The 25,763-nt window shown below is 34.5% G+C and overlaps 3 protein-coding genes across 8 annotated transcripts; 1 reads left to right on the top strand and 2 right to left on the bottom strand.

Annotated features, from left to right (window-relative positions):
• Window positions 1–54: 54 nt before the first annotated feature.
• Sec16 (endoplasmic reticulum export factor secretory 16) lies at window positions 55–19,061 on the bottom strand. Of its 6 annotated transcripts, none has more exons than XM_072908733.1 (18): window positions 18,745–19,060; window positions 17,919–17,970; window positions 13,941–17,308; window positions 13,372–13,457; window positions 13,044–13,287; window positions 12,202–12,305; window positions 11,980–12,130; window positions 11,762–11,900; window positions 11,402–11,666; window positions 11,144–11,313; window positions 10,482–11,066; window positions 9,978–10,412; window positions 9,278–9,310; window positions 6,605–6,853; window positions 5,850–6,234; window positions 5,595–5,680; window positions 4,135–4,258; window positions 55–3,525 (listed from the first exon to the last, which is right to left on the bottom strand). In XM_072908733.1, the coding sequence occupies exons 3-17, from the start codon at window positions 17,294–17,296 to the stop codon at window positions 4,154–4,156; spliced, it is 6,393 nt and encodes a 2,130-aa protein (XP_072764834.1). In that variant the 5' UTR covers window positions 17,297–17,308; window positions 17,919–17,970; window positions 18,745–19,060; the 3' UTR covers window positions 55–3,525; window positions 4,135–4,153. The 6 variants fall into 6 exon arrangements, 5 of the variants coding, with proteins under 5 accessions (XP_072764834.1, XP_072764830.1, XP_072764831.1 ...); XM_072908729.1 differs by having other exon boundaries at window positions 4,172–4,258; XM_072908730.1 differs by lacking the exon at window positions 18,745–19,060 and adding an exon at window positions 18,497–18,705 and having other exon boundaries at window positions 4,172–4,258.
• A 215-nt stretch (window positions 19,062–19,276) lies between these two features.
• On the top strand, window positions 19,277–21,238 carry Sec22 (vesicle-trafficking protein SEC22). The gene is made up of 5 exons (XM_072908755.1): window positions 19,277–19,912; window positions 20,143–20,252; window positions 20,320–20,480; window positions 20,567–20,713; window positions 20,822–21,238. The coding sequence occupies exons 1-5, from the start codon at window positions 19,838–19,840 to the stop codon at window positions 20,968–20,970; spliced, it is 642 nt and encodes a 213-aa protein (XP_072764856.1). The 5' UTR covers window positions 19,277–19,837; the 3' UTR covers window positions 20,971–21,238.
• Window positions 21,239–21,303: 65 nt separating this feature from the next.
• Window positions 21,304–23,509, bottom strand: LOC140674866 (box C/D snoRNA protein 1). Its single transcript, XM_072908753.1, has 8 exons — window positions 23,429–23,509; window positions 23,137–23,318; window positions 22,960–23,051; window positions 22,708–22,886; window positions 22,430–22,624; window positions 22,191–22,315; window positions 21,921–22,125; window positions 21,304–21,650 (listed from the first exon to the last, which is right to left on the bottom strand). The coding sequence occupies exons 1-7, from the start codon at window positions 23,446–23,448 to the stop codon at window positions 21,926–21,928; spliced, it is 993 nt and encodes a 330-aa protein (XP_072764854.1). The 5' UTR covers window positions 23,449–23,509; the 3' UTR covers window positions 21,304–21,650; window positions 21,921–21,925.
• Window positions 23,510–25,763: the final 2,254 nt, after the last annotated feature.

The following is a 25,763-nucleotide window of genomic DNA, read 5'->3' as shown; positions in this document are numbered from 1 at the left end:
TACATATATGTACATATATGTATATATACGTACATATATATATATATATATGTATACGTATATGACAGTAAATTGTAGTATTAATAATATACAGTATACATTATGTTATCATTATATTACTTATCATTATTATATAATCCGTATTTCCCATAAACGTACATCAACTCTCTAAATTGGAAAGTGCGTAAACGCGCGCGTTTATAGCAATATATATTATATATGTTACATCAAAGACGAATCGTGTCATTCGTAAACCGGCCTATACATACATTACAGCTCGATTAATACTTCTGTTCAACTTTAACACTAATCTTAAAATTCTTTTTCGTCGCCTAAGTCATTCCGTCGTAATATATATATATATATATATATATATATATATATATATATATATATATATATATATATATATATATATATCAATGTTCGAGCTCTCGGGCGGACCATTATACTCATTTTATGATAATATCTCGCCGTAAAAAAGATGTGCAGCAGAACTGTTTCAACAAGAATGGCAAATAAAATAGGAAAAGTGTTACGAGTCTCGCATTTGTATAATTGCACGTATATCTTCTCGCCCGAATTCTCGATTACATTAAACGTGTATAAAGATTAAAAGCGTGTGTAACACGCGTTGGCGCGTTTTGTTACGTAAACTTTCAACGAAAGTTGACTATTTAACCGTAACTAGTGACAATATAGTTGTAATAATAATGCCATTTATCACAACTAGAGCGACTCTAGTTGCTCTCCTTCAACTCAGCGAAAGCGCGTTTATGTTAAATTTCTGTCTCGATATTTAAAAAAAAGACAAGCAAGAATTCTATATAAATATTTCTCCAATGTGATGGGAAATGATACGGAATGTAATACACACTTTATGAAATTTACATTTAGAATTAGAATATGTACAAATCTTAGACTTTACATATACACGTACATAATTGTCGAATAATATTGTTACGACATTCTCGATATTCATTATTCCAACATATATGTGTAAGTACATATATATATATATATATATATATATATATATATATATATATATATATATAATAAAAGGCTCCAATAATAATAAACAAGATATAATAGAGCTTAGAAATATAAAAAACAATAAAATGAACACGAAATTTGATAAATTAAAGTTATACAAATTTTATATAAAACGTTCATTATTTAACCCGTCCTACATACCTATTATTGAGATGCTAAAAAACGACTTAAAACGATCGTTCTATTTTTGTTTACAAGTTTACCTTGTTGATTTCATCGTAATTTGTTTTTATTTCGCAGTAGTCTAAATAATGTCGTACGACACGGATCTGCGAGTCCGCTCAGCATTTTACCGTTAAATCGGATCCTTTTTTAGTGATTATTTGTTAATTATTTGTTTGTTGTCGGTTCACTATCACATTAATTTTTGAAAAAAAAAAATATCTTCTGGAAGACTTTGTTTTCGATTTTCGCAACCGCATGTTTTTGTTACAACTATGTTGGTGCGCAATCGAACGTCGAGCTTTGCAACGTACCAGAGGGTAAAATTTTTATGATTTCAATTTATTAAATTTCGAGTCCGTTTTATTGTCTTTTAAATTTTGACACTACTTTTTTCATATTTTCGTTACTCAGCTCCCTAAGTCCTATATAGCTTGTTTATGTATAAATATATATATATATATGTACTTACGATACATTTAATATGTATGTCATAAATATAAAATGTATTACGAGTATAATAATTTACAAAAACCTCTCAGTCTGTTCTAATTGTGATAATGGCAACAAAAATCGGACATTTTACGTGCTAGAATTGTGCTACCATCCGAAGGATTCTGTCGAAAATTTTAATCTTATTTCACAATTTTAGGACAAATTTTACTAAGAAAAACCGCAGGACGAGCTGAAGATAATATTGTTAAGGAAACTTTTTTAGAATCACATTCGCGAACAATTGATAATATTCATTAAGACAGGAAGAAGCGTACAATGATAATTCGAACCACGTAATGTAAAACTTTCACGTGTGTAAAGTTCACCCTGTTTATTGAAAATTGAGTATTCCAAGATACTTAATTTTCAGTAAAAATATTCCAGCATATACGGAAAAGCACTATCACCTATTCCTTGGTTAAGATGCTTTTCTCTCATCAGTTCTCACAACCTTCTAGTATCTATTATCGAATCCCTCGCGGAGATAGACACCAACGGACGAATCTTATTAATCTAACGCGATTGAAACGCAATGAAAACGCGATTCGCATTATCCACATTGATGGCAGTTGCGTATTATTGGTGTATCAATATTATATTATATAATATATAATCTGACATTTAATAACAGTATTTTTCTCTATTATACACTTCTCGTAAACGCGACTTCCCTGCCCTTACGATCGATAAAATTTTCATATTTCTAACATGTCCATATTCATCGGCGCTGCACACAATATTCCTTTCTTCTTGACATATAAAATCAGACTTAGTATTACAGTACATGTACTGACGAGGCCGTATTGTAATAAATTCTGCGATAATTAAGCTACAATCATGCGCTACGCAATCCTCGCTCTATCTATCGTACATCTACAAGACACTCTTCAATGAAAAGGGCTATCATAACTTAATTAAATCTGTGATTGCAAATTGCAGGTAAAAACTTTACATCTCACTCGCATAATTCAAGCAGCACGCACAAAACTTGAAATTTTTGCGCGATATCAAATCCGATTGTGAAATGACAATACTTATAGGCTAGGCGAGTATAGTATATATTATAATAATAACGGGAATGCACTCGCGCATTTCTACATAACATGGTTATAACGTGTTTAACGTGGCAAACGTAGCGATAATCATTCGATGGAAATGCGTGTTTCTAAAAATACGCGGAAACGAATAACTTTCAAAAATAAATTCGTTTAAACATTCCATGAAAATTCACCAAACAAAAGCACATTCTTTTTTTTTTTTTTTTTTTTTTTTGATAAGAAGTGGAAAAATTTCTAGTTTACAAATTACAAATACTCGAGTTTTATTTATTTCTGCTTTCTATCACATTTCACCGTTAAAATTGTATATTCTTCTATTGTATTAATTAATAAGAAATTTTATTTTCTGAATATTTTCAATATAATTTTTCTAATTCGACACGATAAATAGAACAATAAGACAAACTCGAACAAAATTCAATATAAAAATGTATCTAGACAACGAATGTACATTGTAAGAATGACATCTTTTGAATTCTTATGTGTTGTTTAAGTATATACATTCTTTCGAAAGACAACTGTGCACCATATAGCATCACTCTAAAGAATGTACTGTTGTTGTCACGTTTTTTTATACAGAAACAAATAATAATATTAAACACAACTAGGGGACGATAAGAAAAAAAAAAATTTTCTAATTTTAATAACAAATTATTTGCATAAGTAGAGATTATTGCGGAAGGTATCTGACTGATGGTATGCTGTTCTTCACCGAACGATCCTTCATGTCACTCGGGTTGAACATCATTGGTCCCTAGAAATTATTCTCATTTAAAGCATGTAAAGTTAATTATATCGTATAAAGAGTTAACATTGCATAATAATACATTAAAGATGAAAGTCTTTTCTAATTAAACGCTCCGAATTTTGACATTTTTATTTTGAAATTATCATTTGTATTAGCTGTAACGTACATGTGTAAGCAGTAAAGGAACATATTTTTTTATTTATTCTGTCACTGAAAGTATGTAATTTTACACAGCATAAGATACAACATAAATTAGAGAACAATTATATATCTTAAATAATAAATGTATATTAAAGGAAGATTAAGGAAATTGATGGACGACGACAAACTTATTTTAAAACCTAAATTTGAACCCAACATCCTTCACCAAGCTTTCTCCCATGTCTCTACGATTACGATTAATGATTTTATGAGGATAGTGATTGACAATGACTGATAAGCATAAGCTAATTTTTTAATAGAAGCATCGTTCAGAGAGTTACAATATAAAAGTCTTATATTCGGCGCACGAGCAAACTTATTAGTCTTTAAAAATCGTACTAGCATAGCATTTTACGGTAATAATTTTCAAAAAAAAAAAAAAAAAAAAAAAAAAAACAAATATATAATAATCACCTTAAAAATGCAGAGAAAGTTAATGCCGCTGAATTACCTTGTTCCTTTGAAGAAGCCGCGGATCCCTCATTGTGTAGCTCTGCACCTCTCGCGATAACGAGCTGGTCGAGCTCCAGCGAGAGAGCTATATGCCATATAACAATGTTGTCTCACTAATAAATATTCGTCAAGTCGCTGGGTGATTAGCTAAGTCTTATCTTATGTATGTACTTTTGAGCGATAATACCGATTTATGTGCGATTATACATTGTATTTTTTCTCATAACGTTTTAATGAACTAATAAAGCATCAAAAAAGCTATTTCACCGTATGAAAGATAAAAAAAATCGGTATTATGCGACTTATGTTCTCGTGTATTATACGCGTAACGTTTTAGCAAATTCAAAAGAAAAACTTTCTCTCATGCTTTGATCGTAGTGTAACACGAATGATTATAATGGATTTTACAAAAATATGTACATAATTATATTCAGCCAAGTGTAAGTATTTTATCATTCTATCTTTCTGCTTGTTAAGTTATAGAATAATAAAACTGGTAGTATAAAATGATAACACATGCAGAATGAATTAAAATTAACAAAGCGTTAATAATGCCAAGTATGTAAAATGATTGACGCTTTTTTTACACAAGGAAGCTTTATATACAAATATTATATATTTTTGCAAGCGGTGGGTAAGAAAGCGTGCGTGCGTGCGTGCGTGCCCAAAACACCAAATAATGATATGTGAAATTACTAAAATGAATGTCCTTACTATCGGCAACAATTATTATTTGGCTACATCATTCGGCTTCCCCAACTGCTTGCATAAAGGAACACAAAAAGAAGGGTAAGATTAAAATAGGTACATAAAGAAAGAATATCTTTAGCGACGTAAAAGTCCAATTAGGTATTACTATCACTAAAATAGAAAGCAATAGAAAGATGTATTTTAATTAACGCTTAGACTGTCTGTCTAATTAAATAAGAGGGATTTGCATAGTGCTGGAGCAGTCTGTAATCCATAGATTGAAAAACCTCGAGAATTCTACATAATTTATCTGTGATAAATCTCTGATACGTAATTATACACAATTATAAATAAAGCTAAGTATATAGATTAATTCAAAGAAATTATGAAGACTTGAGATTATGTTGAGAAAATAGTATAATGTAAATGCAAAACGAAGGAGCGAATAATAAAGTGTACAAATAATTATTCATACAACGACTGTAGGAAAACGTATGCAGGAAAATTATATTAACATTACAATTCCAAAGACACGCTGAGAGAGAAAGCTGCATACCAGCAAACTGCAGCCATAATGTAGGGGTAACGAAAGAATTGTGAGTTAAGGGCGAGACATATATGTACGTGAGAAACTGTAACTGTTTAATTATATATTTCGATGACACACGTATGTGTATGTATTATAGTTCGATATTCTTAAAATAATGTAGATTTGTATTGCGAGAACTTACTGCTTGCGACGTATTCTCCGCGGTGTTTCCAGACGACGGTGTTGCTGCCGGAGTCAAGAAATCCACAGGAGCGGTTGAATCATTAACTGCCACATTAAAGGCAACATTTTACTTTCTAATTTTTCTTTTAGTGCTTTTTAATCCTCAGCTGTATTTTTTCAGAATTTTGAAACTTCTCATTTGCTGTAGCTCGAAGAGCAAGAGTTTCGCACGCGAACGAGATCAGAGAGAATTAATTAAAGCTCAGCGACTTACTTGGCGCGGGGACGAACAGCTGCGGGGACGAAGTAGCCATAGGTACGAGCGGAGATGTCATGGGGGTGGACGACAACGTGCTAGGTGCCTTGGGCTTTCCTCCGCCGGGATTCATCACGTCTACATAATTGGCACGCATACTCCTGCTCTTTGGCATTTTGTACATATTGCTATTACCGGTGGGTAATTTTGGAACGCCATTCATCGTAGGTGCGTCTTCGGCGCTCGGTAGAAACGGCGGTGAAGAAGCATCGCGTTCCATCGTCGGAACATTCGCTCGAAAACTCACGTCGGACGTCTTGGGCGGTGGCACCAACGTCGCGGCCCCACCATCGCCATCCTCATCCTTATTCATCCACTTCTTAGCAACGGGATCCCACACAATCTGCAATATAAAAGACAACAGGATCAGATTGGAGCAAATCGGAACAAAAGTCGTTCTATAAATAACACCTCTCTTTTCGTCATTTGGGTTCTCTCATTTGTTATAAGGAAGAAAATCTAGCAAACGAAATTAGAGGAATGTTAATGGATATTAATAATTGGATAATCGATAATTAACAATTAGAAAAAAAGCCTACGTTATACTGGCCTGTTTATCGTCCGTCTTATAATCATTGTTGTAAGAGTAGCGCATTCTATTACCATAAGTATCCGCGCAAGCCCTTAACGACATAAAACATAAAACCGTCCATCGTAACTTCTACCTAGTGAGATAAGAAGAGACGGTGGCCACAAATGATTTGGATTCTTACCGTTGGGTTACTATCGTCTGGCAATATCATTTGATTCTTCGGCTTCGGCGCGAGTTTACTAAACAAACCACCGAACCAGGAGCCACCGCTGTTGGCGGGTTTCTTCTCGGTCGTCTTCTCGGTTCCCTTCTTCATCTCCGTCGAAGGTTTAACGTTCACTCGTGGTGTCTCGAGCGCGTCCAATTCTTCCAACGGATCGTATTGTTTACCCGTCGACGGGGTCATAGAGATTGCTGGCTGCATACTTGACTGAAATAAAATATACGATTGATCATCGCAAGCTTGTTCTAGCAAAGTTCATCATTAATTACCGTAACAATGCGAGTTCGCCTGTTGTAATGTTATATTGAAAAACGCTCCCCACTCGAAATGCTTTGAAACTAATGCGACTCACAAATGTATTACAGTAAAAAATGAAAAACTTTGCTTATTTAAAAGGTTTATCTAAATTATAACATTTCTATAATAACAATGGTATTCATTAAATGGAAATACAGGAAATCGGATTCCATTGGAAAATGGAATGTCAAACATGTAAAGAAGTAGAAGTAGCAAATAAAGTGGTAAAAAAGACATGTAATATTTTTTAAAATGAGCAAAAATTGCTTAATCTCATCAAGAATCAAAAGATTTTGTTAAAATTTGAGAAACAATTTTCTGGTTTTGACAATACAGGATTAATGTTTCTGATGATCTATACGTTTCTAGTTACATGTAGAATATAGACAAGGAATTATCTTAACTTTCTATTTATATTTTAATATTATTAATTTCAATTTTTATATAACATTTATATATTTTAATAATAATAATAATAATAAAATTTTATCCAACAATAAAATGTTCCCTTTCGCTTTCACACTTTAATTTTTCTTTCGTACAGATTCGTTCGAAAGAGGTGAATTTCAAATTCAAAGTCTGATTTAAATACAACCTAACAGTGAATAGGAACATGATTTCGAAATAATAATCATAGACAACAAAATGATCATAATAAGATAGTTGTTAGACGTAGCGAATAGAAGTAAATAAAAATCATTTTGGGCAGTATATAAATGTAGATGAAAATGTGAAATATCTCGAAGTGGAAAAACTTAAAATACCAAAGCAAAAATATAATTAATAGATAATTCTATACTCATATATATTGCATATGATAAATAGAAGCAAATAATTCTATGCATCACTCTCTGTAAAATCGAAAATCGCTATAAATTGTTAAATTTTTCATTATTGATATATTAATTAAGCATTTTTCATTCACTTCACGAGTATATTACATGTCCTCTAAACCTGAGAATTTTTGAACACTATATATGAGACTATGTGTGTAATAAAAAATTATAATTTCAAGAAGTTCAAGGAAGTGCATTATATATGAGAAAACTTTATTATACATTGGTTGCCAACAGTAACAATATATCTATATATACATTTAATAATGCTTAAAATAATATTAAAGTCCTATAAAATTGCACAATATTATGTAATTAACACGACGAGAGAGTAATTTACGCTTCTATTTGATCACACTAAGTTTGCTCATCGTTAAAGAGTCCGACCAGTTTTCATATACTGATTATTATAAAATTTGAATTTTTTTTGAACGAATATGTGAATTGAACAATCATATATTTATTATAAATCTGTTGGTAATTTTTTCTTCCGCTTTCTTTTGTTATCAAATTATGCATCATATTAAAAAAAAAAAATTTTTATAGAATATTTGAAAAGAAAATCCAAATGTGTGTATTATGTGTTAATATATAATTATTTCTATATTTAACATACTGAAGAACGTGCGATTATATAAGCTAATAGCTTACAAATTATTTCTTAATCGCATTTCGTAGGAATATCAATATCATAAGTCAGAGACGTATTTTTTTTAGCGGACGTATCTTCCGACAAACGATTATCATTTCTGAATCTAAGCGGTAAATCGATTGGATATGTGCCACCAAAGATTAGTGGTTTATATCTAGATGATTCGGAAATATTCTGCCCGGTACTGTCGTAAGACCACGCGTCTACCGTATCGCAGATAACATCCTTTCTGCGAATATGCGGAGCCACTCTCATAACTTTCTTCTCCTCGAAGTTACAATACTGTTTCAGAGTCTGCACTCCGCTGTTGAAAGTATCACGATTCTTTTTTGTCCCGGAACCTAAATCTGACATTACGAGAGACTCGAATTGCAATTTGCTAAACTGAATATCTAGATCCGTGGTCTCTAACGACGCGGATAAGTTGTTTTCGTCCAGCTTGTCCGATATTGTTTCTTCTCTATCCTCGGACGGACTATTTTTCTTAATCTTACACTTTAGGAACACGGATGGTTGCGAGCACGGTGGTTTTAAAAATATAGCATCTGTGCGTTTGAGTTTTCTAGTATCTTTCGGATCAATTTTGTCGTTTTGTAGAATTTTCGGATAATCTGCAGTCAATTTAGGGTATCTCTTGTTTTTAGATTTAACGTCGAGATTATCGCTGGATAGATCAAACATTGCGGATACTTTATCAGAAGTGTTATCGTTCAATGCAGAAGCGACATATGAATTTGATTTCACCGACACATTACGGCGACGTCGTAACACGTTAATACCCGCAGCATCTGACGATCCTTTAAGATCGAGAATATTATCCTCAGAGATAAATCCGCAATTACTTACTTCAGGAGTGGGCGTTTTGTCTTCCCTTTCCGTCTGTCGATGAGCAAGCATCAAGAAAGAGGTGAAAAATATTAATTGCATTGCTATGAAAAAATGAGTTAAACTAAGAATACAGTTTTATCGACTATAGTTTTTTCTCAACTACAGTCTTTTCTGAACGGATTAAGGAAAGGGACGGAATTTAGATAAGTTAGTTTTAGTTTAGGCGCGAGAGAGGGGCGATGACATGCAGAGAAAATTTTTATCGTCTTACACATAGGCTGGCTTTGAAGAGACGCTATTAGCAGTAAATAATAGAACTAGAGAAAATGACGCTTTTAACAGCGTTAATAGCGTTTTCCGAAAACACATGTCTGTGACATTTCCATTACGTGAGCAACGTGCAACTATAGTGGAAAAGATAACGCACAAGCGCATATGCGCTTTACATGTATGATTGCGAAACAAATATGGTGGCCCCTTTCGCCGTAAACGTGCTCTCCCATTAAAATTCCGTACCCCTATTCCTTAATCCAGGTGATGAACAGATATTCATGCCAAAATAAAATAAAATTAGTGCAATATTGGAACGATGTGATGAATTATAAATATGAGAATGCAAATATGTGAGGAAAAATATATAATGAAATATGAATGAATTCTTTGGAATAAAAAGGTTTATGTAATAAATTTCTCCCTTTATATAGTGCATTTAATATACCTCAAAATTCCATTTATCCAGTTGCTGCGAGTTAGTGTCAGTCTGGTCGATCGTGCCTGGTATGGGCTGTTGCCAATTAGACAGCGTAGACTCGTTTCTTCCATATTTGCCTTGATAATATGACTGCTGACTCCAATAATCCTGTTGCTGCGGCTGCTGATGTTGAATGGATTCGTCTACATTTCTCATGTATTGCGCATTCGGATCGTATGTATCTTGAATATTTGTGGGCAGAGATATCGGCTGCCAATTAGACTGCATTTCGCTGGTATTAACGTCCATCATTGATACAGGTCCGTCGTACTCGGGTTGAATAGTATTCCATTGTTGTTGCGACGATGGTGGTAACGTTTGTTGCTGCTTTATTTCGTGTATCTCCTGATTCTCTCCAATGGTATGAGAACCGTATGTTTCTTGTTCGGAAGTTTCTTTACTCTATAATAGAATTTTATTTAGTATCTAAAGTATATTATTTTTACTGGAAAATAATGGCATTATAATTACCTGATATTTCCCGACAATCTCCGCTAATTTATTGAGCCATGTTAAATTCGTAGCATCTTCAATAGCGTCCTTACAGATTGGATCATAATACTTGATTCGGTCGCCCAGTAAATAAACCGATTCAATGAAAGATTTTTTATATTTTGATGGATCGTTTGCGATATTCGTTGCAATCTGTTCGATATATAATAGAGCCTTTTCTATTAATCCATAGTCCACCATTTTCACGATTGAATCAAACTTAAATGTTTGAAGATCCACTAATGTAAAGCTTGGATCACTAAGATTTCGAGCATATTCATAGATTTCCGTTAACATAATAGCCTCCATTGTAACAAATTCAGAATACGGCTTGTTCTGATTCGCACCGATTAATACGAGCTTAACTCCATTAGCTCCGTAAGCACCAAAATCAATTTGCGCGAGAATGTAACAGAGATGCGCAGCGTGAATGTCTCCCTTCGCGAATAATGTATCCCCGAGGGTCGTTATTGACCGACGATTAATCTCTGGATTGGCTGAAGTATTAGAGATAATCATAGCTAAATGAGGCCGCCAATCGTCCCAACGTGGATCTGCAGCGCACTATGAAAAAAGGAAACAAATAAGTATTGCACAACAAATAAATACGTGTATATATTATATTAAAATAAGATTCTTACTGTGACTATAGCAGGCACACGGCCAGAATGTAGCTGGTATAAAGTCTGCAGCGGATCATATGGTGGTAGACTGTTGGCGAAACGAGTCATTACAGAAGCGTAAGTACGCTTGTCCAGTTTACTAGCCAGGAAGAGAGCATGGCCCCAAAGTCCTTCGTTCATTGCATATTCTGTTACAGATAAATACAAAAAGGAGAAATCAACAATGTTCATAATGTTGAATGATATAAAAAGAAGACAAAACTTCTACTTTTATACCTAATGCTTCTTGAACTCGCCCGTAAAGTAATGTGTCTCTAAATTCATCTGTTATTTGCTCTGTCGTTTTTCGCTGTTTGGTTTCGGGTTTATCGGATAGCGCGGAAATATCTTGAGTACTCCCATCGCTACCTGTCGCCCCAGATCGTTGCGATACTTGCGATTCTCTACGTTTTACATCCTGAGATTTGAGTTTGCTCGTATCGTGAGGGTAGGTGTCCTTGTTACGTAGTAAAAGCCCGGCAATATCGACGCCAACAACGTTCTGTAAACAAATTAAGCAAAATTATATAAGTAAGATAATGTATATTTGAACGACAGCAACTTTTTGCTAAATTAAATTTAAAAAATGATATCTACCCCATTTTGTTGAATCAGCATAATCATCAATTCATACAACAGAATATATGAAGCACGATCAGTCATTTCTTCATTCACCATTGCTTTCTTAATTTTATTTTCGCAATATTCTATGATGGTTTTCTTATGCGTTACACCACTGCGATAAAAAGTTGTTATTATGCACATTATTTTTATACTATATATTGTATTTTTGTATAATTCTTAACTATACTTACTTAATTAGAGGTCCTGGATATAATCGTAAATCACGTGTAACAGGATCATGTGAGAGCAAGTTATCTACACGAAAAATGTCCACCTTAGCCCTTTCGCCATCAGCTGGATAGCTTGGATGAACATGCACCAGAGATCCAATCGAGAAGCATCCTACAGATACATTTTTAAACTGTCTTAATAATATCAAAAATGTAATACCAATTTGATTACACGTTATATACCATATCCATGAGATGTAGAATACTTGGTTGGTGTTAACCGAGCAGAAGTGATTGTTGTATCCTCCAAATGTGTATCACCCAATGTTCTTTTATCGGTAATATTTCTGAAATAAATATTTTTCTTTGAAACAAAAGAATTACAAATACACCTGTAATTTTATATAAAACTAATGTATTATATATATATACACACACACACACACACACACACACACACACACACACACACACACACACACACACACACACACACACACACACACACACACACACACACACACACACACACACACACACCACACACACACACACACACACACACACACACACACATATATAATATATATAACTGCAATGAATATCAACGCACATAATTGCAAACAAAATAAGCATGTTCCACCTAAAGTTTATAGCGAGTTTAGTGCAGATTAAATTATAATATGTACTCATTAATAATTAATCATAAATAATTCTACATGAATAATTCTACATAAATCTAGTCAACTATGTATGACTGAAGTTTTATGTAAACATAGAAAGAGAAGGGAAATCTGATTCTTTAATGCGTCTAGCTTAAGATTTTCGAACCGAGAGAAGACTCTCGGTCTCACCTATTAAAATTGCGACAAGCTGTACTATGCTCCCGCAGATTGTTCGCCCATCCGCAGTATCCGAAATACGGAACATACAATGTCTTGTTTGATGAATGGAAACATGCACTTGGGATTGGAAAAAATCTGACATACAATGAATGTTATAAGAGTTGCATGCTCGGTGAATTTTTGAAAATGGTAACTCTCTCTCTAATTGCTTTTGGTTTAAAAACGGATTTCAAAACGCACCTGTCGTCGCAGGAACTACGGCCGGAATGAACACTGGCTCTATCCTCCGGATAATTGCCAACACTTCTAACAATATGTTGTTGTTGCTGTTGTTGGCTGGCATAATATTTGTGATACCACTCGGCATAAGCGGCAGGATTTGTCTGACGCAAATTCTCAAGATATGCGTATCCATAATTGTTACCATAAAGAGCACCATAATTGTTGCCATAAAGAGCACCGTAATCATATCCACCATATCTTGCTGTTAAATATATATTTAATGCTTATTAATATATAAAAAAACCCTATTTTCATATTTTAGTTCATATTTTATCACAATACGTACCATTATATGCGTAGTAAGGGTCCTTTGTACGCGCATAATACTCGCGATCCTTATCATTATAGGAAGATCTACTTGAAGGCCTAGAACTGAAAGAAAATAAAAGTGAACTAATGTCAAATAATAATATATTAATAATCAAGGTATAAAATATTTTCAAACTTTAAGAATTTTATTATTGTAATAAAAAAGAGAGAATATAGAACTATTATTCTTTTAAAATTACAAATATTAAAAGTTGCACATTAATGAAAAAATTTTGCTATAGCAAAATCAATGTTTATATATTTGAAATAAATCAATGTTGATATATCTGAATAAAACGTAAATCCATAACGATAAAAATAATAGCGTGTTTATTGTTAGTTTGAAAGCATAGCATAAAAGCACTAGCACTATTATTTCAATATTTATTTTTGCTGTGATATCTGAGCAATGTCAAATAATGTTTACATGTTTGATTTAGATCTTGAAAAGTTTTTCTTTTTATCGAAATAATAGAATAATATTTGACCGTTGATCTTAAAATCCTCTCTAGATAAGAATTTATTGTAAGATTACATATAATTTACCTTCTTCCATAGATATCATCGTAATAGTCTCTTCTGTACGAATCTCTCATATCATAATCGTCGTATCTTCGTGGTCGTCTTCTCTCACGATCCATATAATCTTTATCCCTAGGATCCCTAGGATCTCTAGAATATCGCGCGTCGTAATCTCTCGAATCTCTGTCTCGACGACGTGGATCTTCCCTTCTACGATCATCTTGTGGTCTCCTTCTGCCATCCCTCTCGTCCAGGTCCTCTTTTCCTCTGACTCTTCTGTCCATGTCTTCTCTAGCGTATCGATCGAGGTCATCACGACTGTGGTGTTTACGATCGTCGTCCCGATACGAAATATCCCGTCGTTTAAAGTCATCGCGAGGGACATTGTATTGACGATCATTATCGCCTGCACGCCGACGATCGTAATAGTAATCATCCTCATACTCGCGATCGTGATCGTAGTACGCGTTCTTCCGGTCGTACTCGTATCGTCGACGATCGGGACTGGGTTCTCTTCGTCTCTCCCTGCTTTCGTCCCGGCTATCGCGAGAACCTGCGTCCTCCACCTCGTCCTCATAGGAATTTCGACGATTTGACGAAGCGGGAACACCTTGGCTCGTCTCGCTCTCGAGAGATGCGCCCACTGCCTCCTCGCGCTTGCTTCGCGTGTCGCCGCTGGTCGGATCCTGCGGCATCGTCGGAGGAAGGATAGTTTCTGGAAGAGAACCAGTAACTACTCTACCACCGGTCGTCATCGTCGTCGTCCTGTCGTCCGGTATTAATTGCGTAACATCGTTGGAAGAAGCTCCACCTGGTATCTGCCTGAGTTCCGCGTCCTGAGTCTGTCGTGCAACCTCGTCGGGTTCGTTGCCCCGGCCGAGCACTTCACGAGTCTCGCTTGGCTCTAGCATTATCTGGGGCTGCGGCTGATATCTCTCCTCGCCTGACGGATCGTTTCGTGACTGCTGCGGCGGAAGAGAACGCTCTCTGCCGGAAGGATCGTTCCGTCGTTCCAGTGTGTCCGTATCGCCTCGTAATAGCTGAGGAACGTTTCTCTCTTGACCTGGAAGAACATCACGACGCTCTACTCTGTCGGATATACTCCTGATTTGTATACTCTGTTCTTGACCAGAAGGATCATTCCTCCTGGGATCTGAAAGGCGTTGCCCGGTTTGCACATGATGCTCTTGACCCGTAGGATCGTTTCTACGCGGATCTATTGTGCTCGACTGGCCTGGTACTTCGCGTAGGAAAGGGATATCGTTAGGCACTTCGTCGTTCTCGTCGTCCTGGCTCGGTGGCGTCGGTTCGTGTTCTTGATGTGAATCCGTTAATTCACCAGTTTCCAAGAATGTGTTTCTATCGTTGGAGGCAAACTCGTAATTGTCCGGCATTTGTTCCGTTTGTAGAGGCGGATGCGGCCGTACTTGTTGCTGCATCGACAGCACTTCGACGTTGCTCATCTCCTCTCTGAAGCCCCGTACATTCGTCGCGCCTTCTTTTAAACTCGTTTTTGGCCTGGGGTCGTTATCCAACATCTCTTTGTTTATGGAATCTCGCGAACCGTAAATATCGCGTTCCTGCAATGTTGTGGGCACGACGATTTCTACATTTACAAAATCGGATGTTTGTTGGATGTTTTCGTAGTTCTCTACATTTTGCTCAGGAGCGGTTCTTTGTTTGGGAGGCGGACGTGAATGATGATCCTTCGCATACCATGCGTTCTCCAGAGCACTTTGATTGTACCATTGATCATATCCACTTTGCGAGATACTATCCGTCATCTTAGTAACATTTTGATATGTATTCGATATTGGATGATCTTGACTGACAGCTGGCTGCTTGTCGGAGGAATGAGTGCTGTCAATGTTGCTCGATGGCAATATAGATATATTATCGGGAACAGGATTACGAATATTTCCGATATTAAAATTAGCAGCGGAGTGTTGAGCTTTTCCTTCTACAGGACTCGAATATAAAGTCTTGTGGAACTCTTCTAACGATTCACCCGAATAATCTGTATGTCTCCCTGATTTGTTTCCGAGATTAAGTTGGCCGAAATTGCTGGATAATTCCTCTGTCACTATAATTCCTCTATCTGTAGGAACAAAAGCGCGATCATCGTTCTCGCCGAGAATACTTTTCGAAATATCACTTTTCGATCCATTATCAGTCACCGCATTCATATTGTGATGATTTCCGATCGATGGTTTAATGTCGCTCGATTTCGCCAGATTAAGAGAATCGTAAGATAAAGTTACCGTGGCCGGTTTCTCATTCTCTTGCTGTTCATTATTGTTGGGCGTATGTACAATATTTTCTACAGTCGTAGGAACAATCGTAGCTACTGAAGCGTAATTGGACGGCGCTGCCTGTATTTGCCAGTCGTTCGCCGCAAGCCTAGCACCATTATTATCCTGCGACATGTTCTCCTTGAATGAATTGTTATCTAACTGCTGTTGTAACCATTGATTTGCATGTACGGGTTCACTTTGCATCTTGGAATATTTCCAATCGTGCGAGGCAGTCGTGATATTACCCGATTGTGGCCAAGAACTAAATGTATCATTTACGTTATTTGTTTGTACTAGATGCGAAGAGTGATGAGACATCGTGGCCTCGTAATTTTGATTCTGCCATTGATTCGACGCGGCGCTGGATTTATTACTCGTTTCATTGATATTCTGCCCATTAGACCAGTTGGTGGAATGTTTCTTGTTGACTCCTTCGACAGGTACATTATACATTTGCGGCGGTTGTGTACACTGATTACCCATATTGTCAACGTGCTGTTGCACCTCCTTCGGCATATTTTGATCCGGCCAGTGGCCCAGCATATCGGTATGATTTTGCCAATTATGTTGCGGTTTGTTTTCTATGTGAGTCATATAGTTAAATGGGGGATAATTGAGCGGCACTGTCTGTCCTTGTTGCCATTCGTTCGCAGCAAACCTAGTACTATTATTATCCTGTGACATATTCTCCTTAAACAAATTGTTATCTACTTGTTGCTGTAACCGTTGATTTGGATGTACAGATTCGCTTTGCATACTGGAATATTTCCAATCTTGCGAGGCTGTCGTGATATTACTCGGTTGTGGCCAAGAATTAAATGTATCGTTTACGTTACTCGTTTGTACTAGATGCGGAGACTGAAGATGGGACATCGCGGCCTCATAATTTTGATTGTGCCATTGATTCGACACGATGTTGGGCTTATTACTCATTTCATTGATACCTTGCTGTCCATTAGACCAGTTGGTGGAATGTTTCTTGTTGATTCCTTCAACAGACACATTATACAATTGCGGTGGTTGTGTACCCAGATTATCAACGTCGTCCTCCACATCCGGGATCTCTTGATCCTGCCAGCCCAACATGTTCTTATAATTCTGCCAATTAAAATGTTGCAATTTATTTATCTATATCATTTATATTAATAACTATAATGAAAGGATTTATACAATTAATTGTGTGATAGTGTATTTTTAAAATTCTTATCAAGTCAGACCCAGGTCTTGAGTGTTATCATTCAGCTGCACATGGAATGCATAATCAAAATATATGGATTCTTGTTTAAGTTTTAATCAGAGGATCAACAAATACCATTCAGAAAACCATCTGCCATAAACCAGTCAAAACATGCAGAAACATGTCAAAGAATCCTTGGGAATGGAACCTGGATCTCAACTATTGGATATCAAATAGTAACAACAGCCCTATTTCCTTATCAGAATCAGGATGTTTTTGATATCCAATTCTCTATAAAGTTATTACAAATTAAGTCTAATAAATCAGACTTAATCAAAATTTAGGTAGAAATACTTAGATCAGAATCCACTAGATTAATTTGAATTATATGGATTCTTCCATTTTACATAAACTATAATCAAAATTAACAGTATTTATTACCACCTTGACAAAATATTAAGAAGCATACTCACTATTATAATTATATAAATCCTGTCATTTGATCAATTCATAAAAAACAAGCGTACTTACATTTGTACTACCTATAGGACAGTACAGCTCGTTTTACATCAATTTTTGATATCTGTAAATTAAAAAATACATAAACTTGCATACACATATAAGTATACATTTTAGATGATGAGTCAATATAGACAGTAGAACTGCAGAAAATATGATAATATATTCTCATACAATTTTGTTATGCAATTTAATAGCGTTACATTGTTGCTCGTACTTTGCATACAATTAACAATTACAGTGAAAGGATATTTCAGAGATTATTTTTCTAGATCCTATTGACAGACAAGTATCTACGTCAGCTCAAAAGAATAATGATCAAAGCGCTTAATCAGCTTCCCGATCTCATCTATATCTATAGCCTCGAGAAATGCTTGTCACCGTGACCGATGTTGATAGCACATGAATGTAAATTATAAATAGGTCATCAGCCGTGAGTCTTTACACAATGGGAAGAAATTTTCGACATAAGAAAATTGTCGACGCTTTCTCGCGTATCTTGAACATGTTGCAACATGTCTTCTAAACATACAGGATGATTCTTAGCACAAAGTGTGTATATATATATATATATATATATATATACATACGGACGATAAGATAATTTCGTAAATTTGGGTGAACGAAAGCGCCTTTGACGCGATAAGGACATCTCGTCACGATAACGAGAGTTCGATGCAATTAATTGGGTAACGACGGTGGAAGCGCGCTTCTTCAACGATCGATGGGCATCCCGATTACGTCCAGGGGACGCGGAAAGTGTAGCGACAACCCAACGACTGCTACCAGCTGTGAAAGTCGAACAACGGCGTTTCGACGCGGCGAGATGTACACTCACCTACTGAACTATCGTCGCTCGCACTGCCGTCTCCACGCGTCTGATACGCGCATTATCGTTCACCAGCAAGCAACACCTTCGGGGGTTCCTATCGTTCGGGACGGCGGAACGAACGTCGTCGTCGTCGTCGTCGTCGTCTTCGTCGTCGATGGCCGCGCGCGGACCCGAATCTCACGAGTACGCGGACATTTCGATGTACGCGCGAGAGCGAGATAGGTGGATGGAACGAAAGAGAGAGAGATAGACGGACAAGCACGTCACGAATCCTTTTTTTTCCCTCCTCTACCTTGAAGCTGCGTGACTTTCCACGCGAGCAGAACGATAGACGCGCGAGCGCGCTACCCACGCAAACGTCAAAAGTCGCGGTGCATTCAAAGATCTTATTCGGATGAAGTAGCGTTTTATCCACCAATCAGGAGGATGGATCTCTTCGTCGCGAGTGAGATTTTTGAACACATCCTTGAGTGGGCTTCGAACCGATCGTGAGATGGCGCGACGACGTTCGAGCCGATTCGAACGCAGATACGAGTACGTCGAAAGGTGACGGCAAGGTTTTCGCGGACCGCGGGAGATGACACGTGTCATTTACGTGTCAACCGGTACGCGATGATCCGATAATTTCGATACGCGCGGATAATTGTTCCTCCACGCGATCCCGAAAACGCATGGAAACGTTCTTGGAGATCGCGACGGGTTAGGTTAGGTTGCGAATTTCCCGCCGCGAATGGACACGTATGCACCTTTCGAAAGTGTATTCACTACTGATTCAAGGTGAAAATTAATACGTAAAACTTCAACGGACAGAGTATTTTTTTCTTTTTTTTTTTTTGGGTCGAATAAGAATCATCGTCGAACGAAAGAATCGCCGATTTTCCGCCCGAAGGAAATTTGCACGGGGAGTCGATCGACCGATCGACTGACGTGGTGCGTCGAGAGTGGACGTGCGGATGAGAAAATCCGGCCACATCGGCATCGGCGATTTGTTTCGCGCGAATGGCCTGCGGAGGTCGTGCAGTGGCGTGACGAGTTGTAATCTAACAATTTTTTCTCGTGTTGTGTTTTACACGAAAATTCGTGATAAAATTCTCATAAGATGGTCCTGTTTACGATAATTGCGAGGGTAGCAGACGGCCTGCCACTGGCAGCCACCATGCAGGATAACGAACAGGTTAGAAATATGTTATGATGAAATGTCATCTTCTAGATTTCGTACTTTGCCTCCTCTCCATTGACGTGAACGTAATTGTTTGCATAAAAGTTCGTATTCGTTCATGAAGACAAAGACAAAACGGGGTTCTTCAAATCTATTCGACGCGAGTAAACGAGAACTCGTAGCAAAAATCTGTTTCTCTTCAGTAAACTTAATTGTTCTAATAACATTCTTTTTTTTTTTTGCAGGATGGTAAAAATATTGTAGAGTACCAGAATCAAGCAAAGATGTTGTTTAGAAAATTAGGTCCACAGTCTCCGACAAGATGTACTCTAGAAACTGGACCATATCTTTTCCAGTGAGCAATGATTCTTAATGGTATATATCATTGACTTGTATGTATTTTACATCACATTTGTTTACAGTTATTTAATCGAAAACGAAGTGTGTTATCTGGTATTATGCGAAAGAAATTACAGTACACGTATAGCATACAATTATCTGGAAGATATTGCGCAAGAATTTCACGTTCAATATGGCAAACGTGTAAATACAGTAACCAGGCCTTATACTTTCATCGAATTTGGTATGTTATAGACTTAATGTCATAGTGACTTACTAAATATAGTATTATTGTATACTTTATTTTACTTTATTTTATTTATTTTTCAGATACATATATCCAGAAAGCCAAAAAGATTTTCTCAGACAATAGATCACGCAGGAATTTGAATACTCTTAACACTCAATTGCAAGATGTACAAAGAATCATGGTACAAAATATTGATGACGTCTTACAAAGGGGTACTGTACTTTCAGGTAATATTCTACATTTATTGAATACATATATTCTTTATGTTTTAAGAATTAAAAATATGAACATATATTTACAAGCATTTTAATATCACTAATTATATACTTATGCAGAGTTGGATACAAAGACACAAAATCTATCCATGCTGTCACAAAAGTATAAAAAAGATGCAAAACACCTAAATAGCAAGTCAATGTATGTGAAAGCTGTTGCTGGCCTTGTTGTATTTTTGGTTATCTTATTATATTTCTTTATTCTCTAGTTAAACAATGCAGGCAAAAAGGTTATTGTAGGATATTTATCAAAGATATTTCATTTCCAAGGAGAGAAATATTTCATTTATTTCATCCATAATTATACAGTATTTGCGACTTTAATATACATTTGTATTACTAAGAAAGAAAAAAAGTTAACATTTATATTAAAAAAAGTCTCAGAAATATAATTATCGATGTACCTTAACTGATCTATATAAAAATTGTATAAAAATATAATAGAGTAAATTATGTTTAAAGTATATAATTATAAAATATTCGGAAATTTTTTAACACTACACGATGACATGAAAAGGAAAACTAATAAATTTTGTTATATATGTATAGATTAATAGGTATATAGAATTTTTATACTACATCGCTTTTCTATTTGAGTCTCGTTTTAATAATCTTATAAAAAGAAAAAAGAACAAGACAAAACAAAATAAAATAATATGTGCGATCATTTTTAAGATATAATAACAGATATTTTTGTAATATACTTGTTTTTCCCTAGTTTGCTTAGGGTAATATTATATTACCTCTAAATTATTAACTTTGATAAATTTCTCAAATATATAAAAGAGAAACAGAATGTTACATATTTTATCTCTTCTCACTGATAAAAAAAGAATTATTATATTTGTCCCATTCCAACGTACTTGTGAAGTAATAACTTATGTGTGATCTGTGAAATCTTAAACTAGTAAATTTACAGATATATTTATTATTGACTGCAATAATGTTCTTGGATGGTGTGTGTGTGTGCAGATATATATATATATAATCAGTGGGAAAGGAACAAACTTAAAAAATGTATTATAGTTGACCATTCACGTCTTCACGATTGTATGTGTTTTAATTATATCAAAACTAATGGTGAGAGATATATTTACAATAAAGATCATATATATATATATATATATAAATTATTTATATTCTATAGATATAAATTCACCTCTTCTATAATTCTTCATAATTAGGTATATTCAAATCAGGTAAACGTTTCTTTCGTTGTTGTTTCTTATCATCTAACTTTTCATCATCAGATTCCGAAAAATCATTGAAGAAATAATTTACTGACTCATTTTCTTTTTTGTCGAATTCATTTCTTCGTTTTCTCGCTTCCAGACTTTGACATTCTGTATCACTTGTTTCTTCCTCTAAATGATTTTACATAAGAATTTGCTATTGTAAATGAAATATAGAGGAATTCTATGATACTTACCAGTGTCTATAATTTCATACATATCGGAATGATCTTTCATAATGACATACAATGTTGGAAATTCCACTATAATCTTATTTTCAAAATTTTCCTTCAATGTAAGTGTAAGATCTAACTCATAAAATCTGGAAGAGAAACAATTATTAAAATTATTAAAGAAAAGTTCGATATCTTTTACTACAAACTTTATACATTTTAAATTGTACATTAAAATTATATAATTATGTATGTTTATTTACTTGGAGCTTGGTTTCTTTACTTTCTCAGCTTTTAAGAGAACTTTGATACTAGTTAATCCAGCTGCTCTATAAAATTGTAATTTGCCAGCTAAAGCCAGTTGTAGATTTAATTTTTCAATATCATTCTCATTTTCTGAAGAGATTGGATCTAAAATCTGTTCCACAAGTGTCGATAATCTTGTACTGTCTATAGTTCTGTAATGAAAATATTCATGAATTATTGCTTATTGCTTATAAAAGCTATTTACATTTTTCAAGATAATTATATTTATCTGTACTTTTCCACAACCCATTTTACATTTTGAGCTTGTGGGAAAATCCATTCTATTCGCCAGAACAATTCATTGGTCTTCCAATTAAGAAATGTTGTGTTCTCTTTGTGTCGACTGAAGATGTGTGGCATAAATAACAGCGTTATGTTCTTGGCGTATGCAGCAGATCTCAACTTGTGTAAAGGCTAGAAAAGAGAATATCACGTTGTACACTTATAAAAATGTACATGTAAATATATAACAAAAAAAACATTTTACCACTGGTAGATTACCCTGATGTACATATTTCCTGTATGGATTTCGTTTCGTGGTATCAATTAATCTGTTAACTTGTTCAAGAAAACGATAGTCTGCAAATTATCAATTAGATATTAAAGTCTAGGACATTGCGGTCTCTTCTGCGATAGAACTTTAGAAAAGCAAAAAATATCTTACCGCTTAATAAATCTAAATCCCCAAAAGACGCTAAAGGAATATACTTTGTTTTATCTCGAATCCCATCGCAATTTAATTCCTTCTTATGAAGTTTTACACACACGAGGGAGCACGTTCTAACCTCGCACTTCGGACACGTGTATTTAGCTTTTGTCGCGCCGCATACTTCACAGTCTTCTAATCTGTAAATAAACGTGTCATCTTGTTAGCTGTCATCGTGGTAAGAAATTTTTTCATTAATCCACACTCGCGCTAGCGAATATCCACATATAAATTACGCATCTTTACGTACTTATCACTAGCCTCAGCCATTTTTCTTTTATAAATACGTTTATTTTGGTCTCGTGTTTGGGAGTTGGGGGTTGGGATTGAGGTTGAGGTCGATTCGAAAATTCTACTTGTGGGGTAGAATATATATATATACATATAGATTATTCGATTATTGTTTTTTTATTCCTGCTGTGACCTTTATTTCCAATAATAATGTTCTTTTCGTAGTAAGAATTATAAAATTCTAATTTTATTTACAGCTTATTTACACACATATATATTATATATTATATAAAAATTAAAACAATTTGAATATAAATTATTAGATAAATAAATAGCAAGAATTATTTAATAATTTTTAAGAATAACAACTGTATGTACTTATATCGGAGAAGTTTACTTGATAAATATTATATATTATATTAATTGATAATCTTTAAGTATTTAAGATATTTTTTAGAGGGAGATTAATGTACAAATTGTGTAATATACAACATACAACCTATTTATTATTTACAATAATGTACGTAAATTTATCAATGTTACGTAAAAGGTACCGTATGGTGCTTTATCTGATAGATGGTTTTTACTACGTTGATTTAAAAATCGCGCCTAATCGTATTGTAAGAGAGGGGAGGCGATTCGCGTTTCGGATCGACCCAAATTTGCGCGACTTCTCGATCATCCGTTGAGCGGTTTCGCGCCTTTATTATAGGAAGTGCAACAGAACGAGAATCACCGCGCGATGTGTCTCGTTTTCTTTTTAATGATGAGTCGTGCAATCTTCGGTATGTAATTTCAGCAATAGTAACATCGATGTAATAGCATTTGATATGAATAATTTATATAAATTTGCGTAGGTTTTGTAGCTGCATTTCGAGACTGCCGTCTTTTCAACCAAAGTGGAAGTACGATATCATTGCATCGATATAAACGCCAGAGGAAATCTCTTTATTAAGCAGAAAATCTGATTATTTACCCATCTACGGTGAGTCACATAAAATTTTTTTTATTAATTTTAAATTGCGAAGCTGCGAATGTGAGAAAGAAAAAGGGAGAGAAATGGAATTAACTTATATTATCGATCTAATAAATCCCTCTTCTCTCCTCCTCCTCGCGAGCAAATTAAATAACGTTGTACAATGATTGAAATTTTTGTATGAAAAACAATTTTTACAATTCTGAAATCAAAGACTGCTGCAATTATTATATGATATTATAAATACGATAGTTTTTAAAATGCACAATTACAGTATTGTGTAAATATTTAGCGTACATTGTGTGGACGTAATATTTTATTCATAAAATGTCCGATAATCACGAAATAATATTGCAAAGATAATTTTTTACACAATTTGAGTGATTTATATTTATATTAAAAAAATATAATATATATACTATATTATAACATATATATATATATATATGTTATTTTTTTCTAAAAATACATATGTATTTTTATGTAGCACACTGTATCATACATCAGAGAAAAAATAACTGAAATGTTTATACTTGACTTATAATTATTTATAACTATTTAACATTTATGGAAAATTCTTTTACATTTTAATTAATAATGAAGCAAATGGAAATATATAAGATATATAAAGTCTTTTCGTGAGCAACTGAGATTTGTAAATATGATCATAATATAATAAGATATATTAATTTGATACTAAAGATATCTGTTTATATAAATTCTTTTCTGAGAAAAAGAGAGAGAGAAAGAGAGAGAGAGAGAGAGAGAGAGAGAGAGAGAGAGAGAGAGAGAGAGAGAGAGAGAGAGAGAGAGAAATAAGTATTAAATGGAATGAATAAAGAACGCGAAACTACCAAATAACATCGAATTCTGCCAATTTTTGTTAATAATTTTAGAAAAAAGGGTTTAGCTTACAATTAGAAGACCTTTACTATAACATATGTTGTTATAAGGTTATTATTCTAAATAATTTTCAAAAAGTTTTAGCTATTGGTAATAGTTAATTCAAAAATTGTTAATGAATAAAATTGACAATGCAAATAGATGTGAAATGTTTGAATTTTACTTGATATAAACAGCAAAAGCTTTAATTCAATTTACATTAATTGCATGTTTAAATATCTAATATTAATAATAAATATTTAAGCAAAGAAAGGGCTTTGTTTATTATGCAATAAGTATACAAATAATTTGTTGCCTTTAATTAATATGGGGATGTGTATATATGTATTGAATATTTATGAGAAATTTATGTTGCGATAAATATATCATTAAGCGAAGTGAGCAATAAATCGTTATATTTTTGCAATATCCATATTTATTTATACAATCATGTTTTGTGGAGTGCATTTATTACAAGTAAAATTACAAGTTTGGC

Source organism: Anoplolepis gracilipes, chromosome 16 (genome assembly GCF_047496725.1).
Source record: "Anoplolepis gracilipes chromosome 16, ASM4749672v1, whole genome shotgun sequence".
Classification (NCBI taxonomy): Eukaryota; Metazoa; Arthropoda; class Insecta; order Hymenoptera; family Formicidae; genus Anoplolepis; species Anoplolepis gracilipes.
This window is presented reverse-complemented; position numbering and strand designations above follow the sequence as displayed.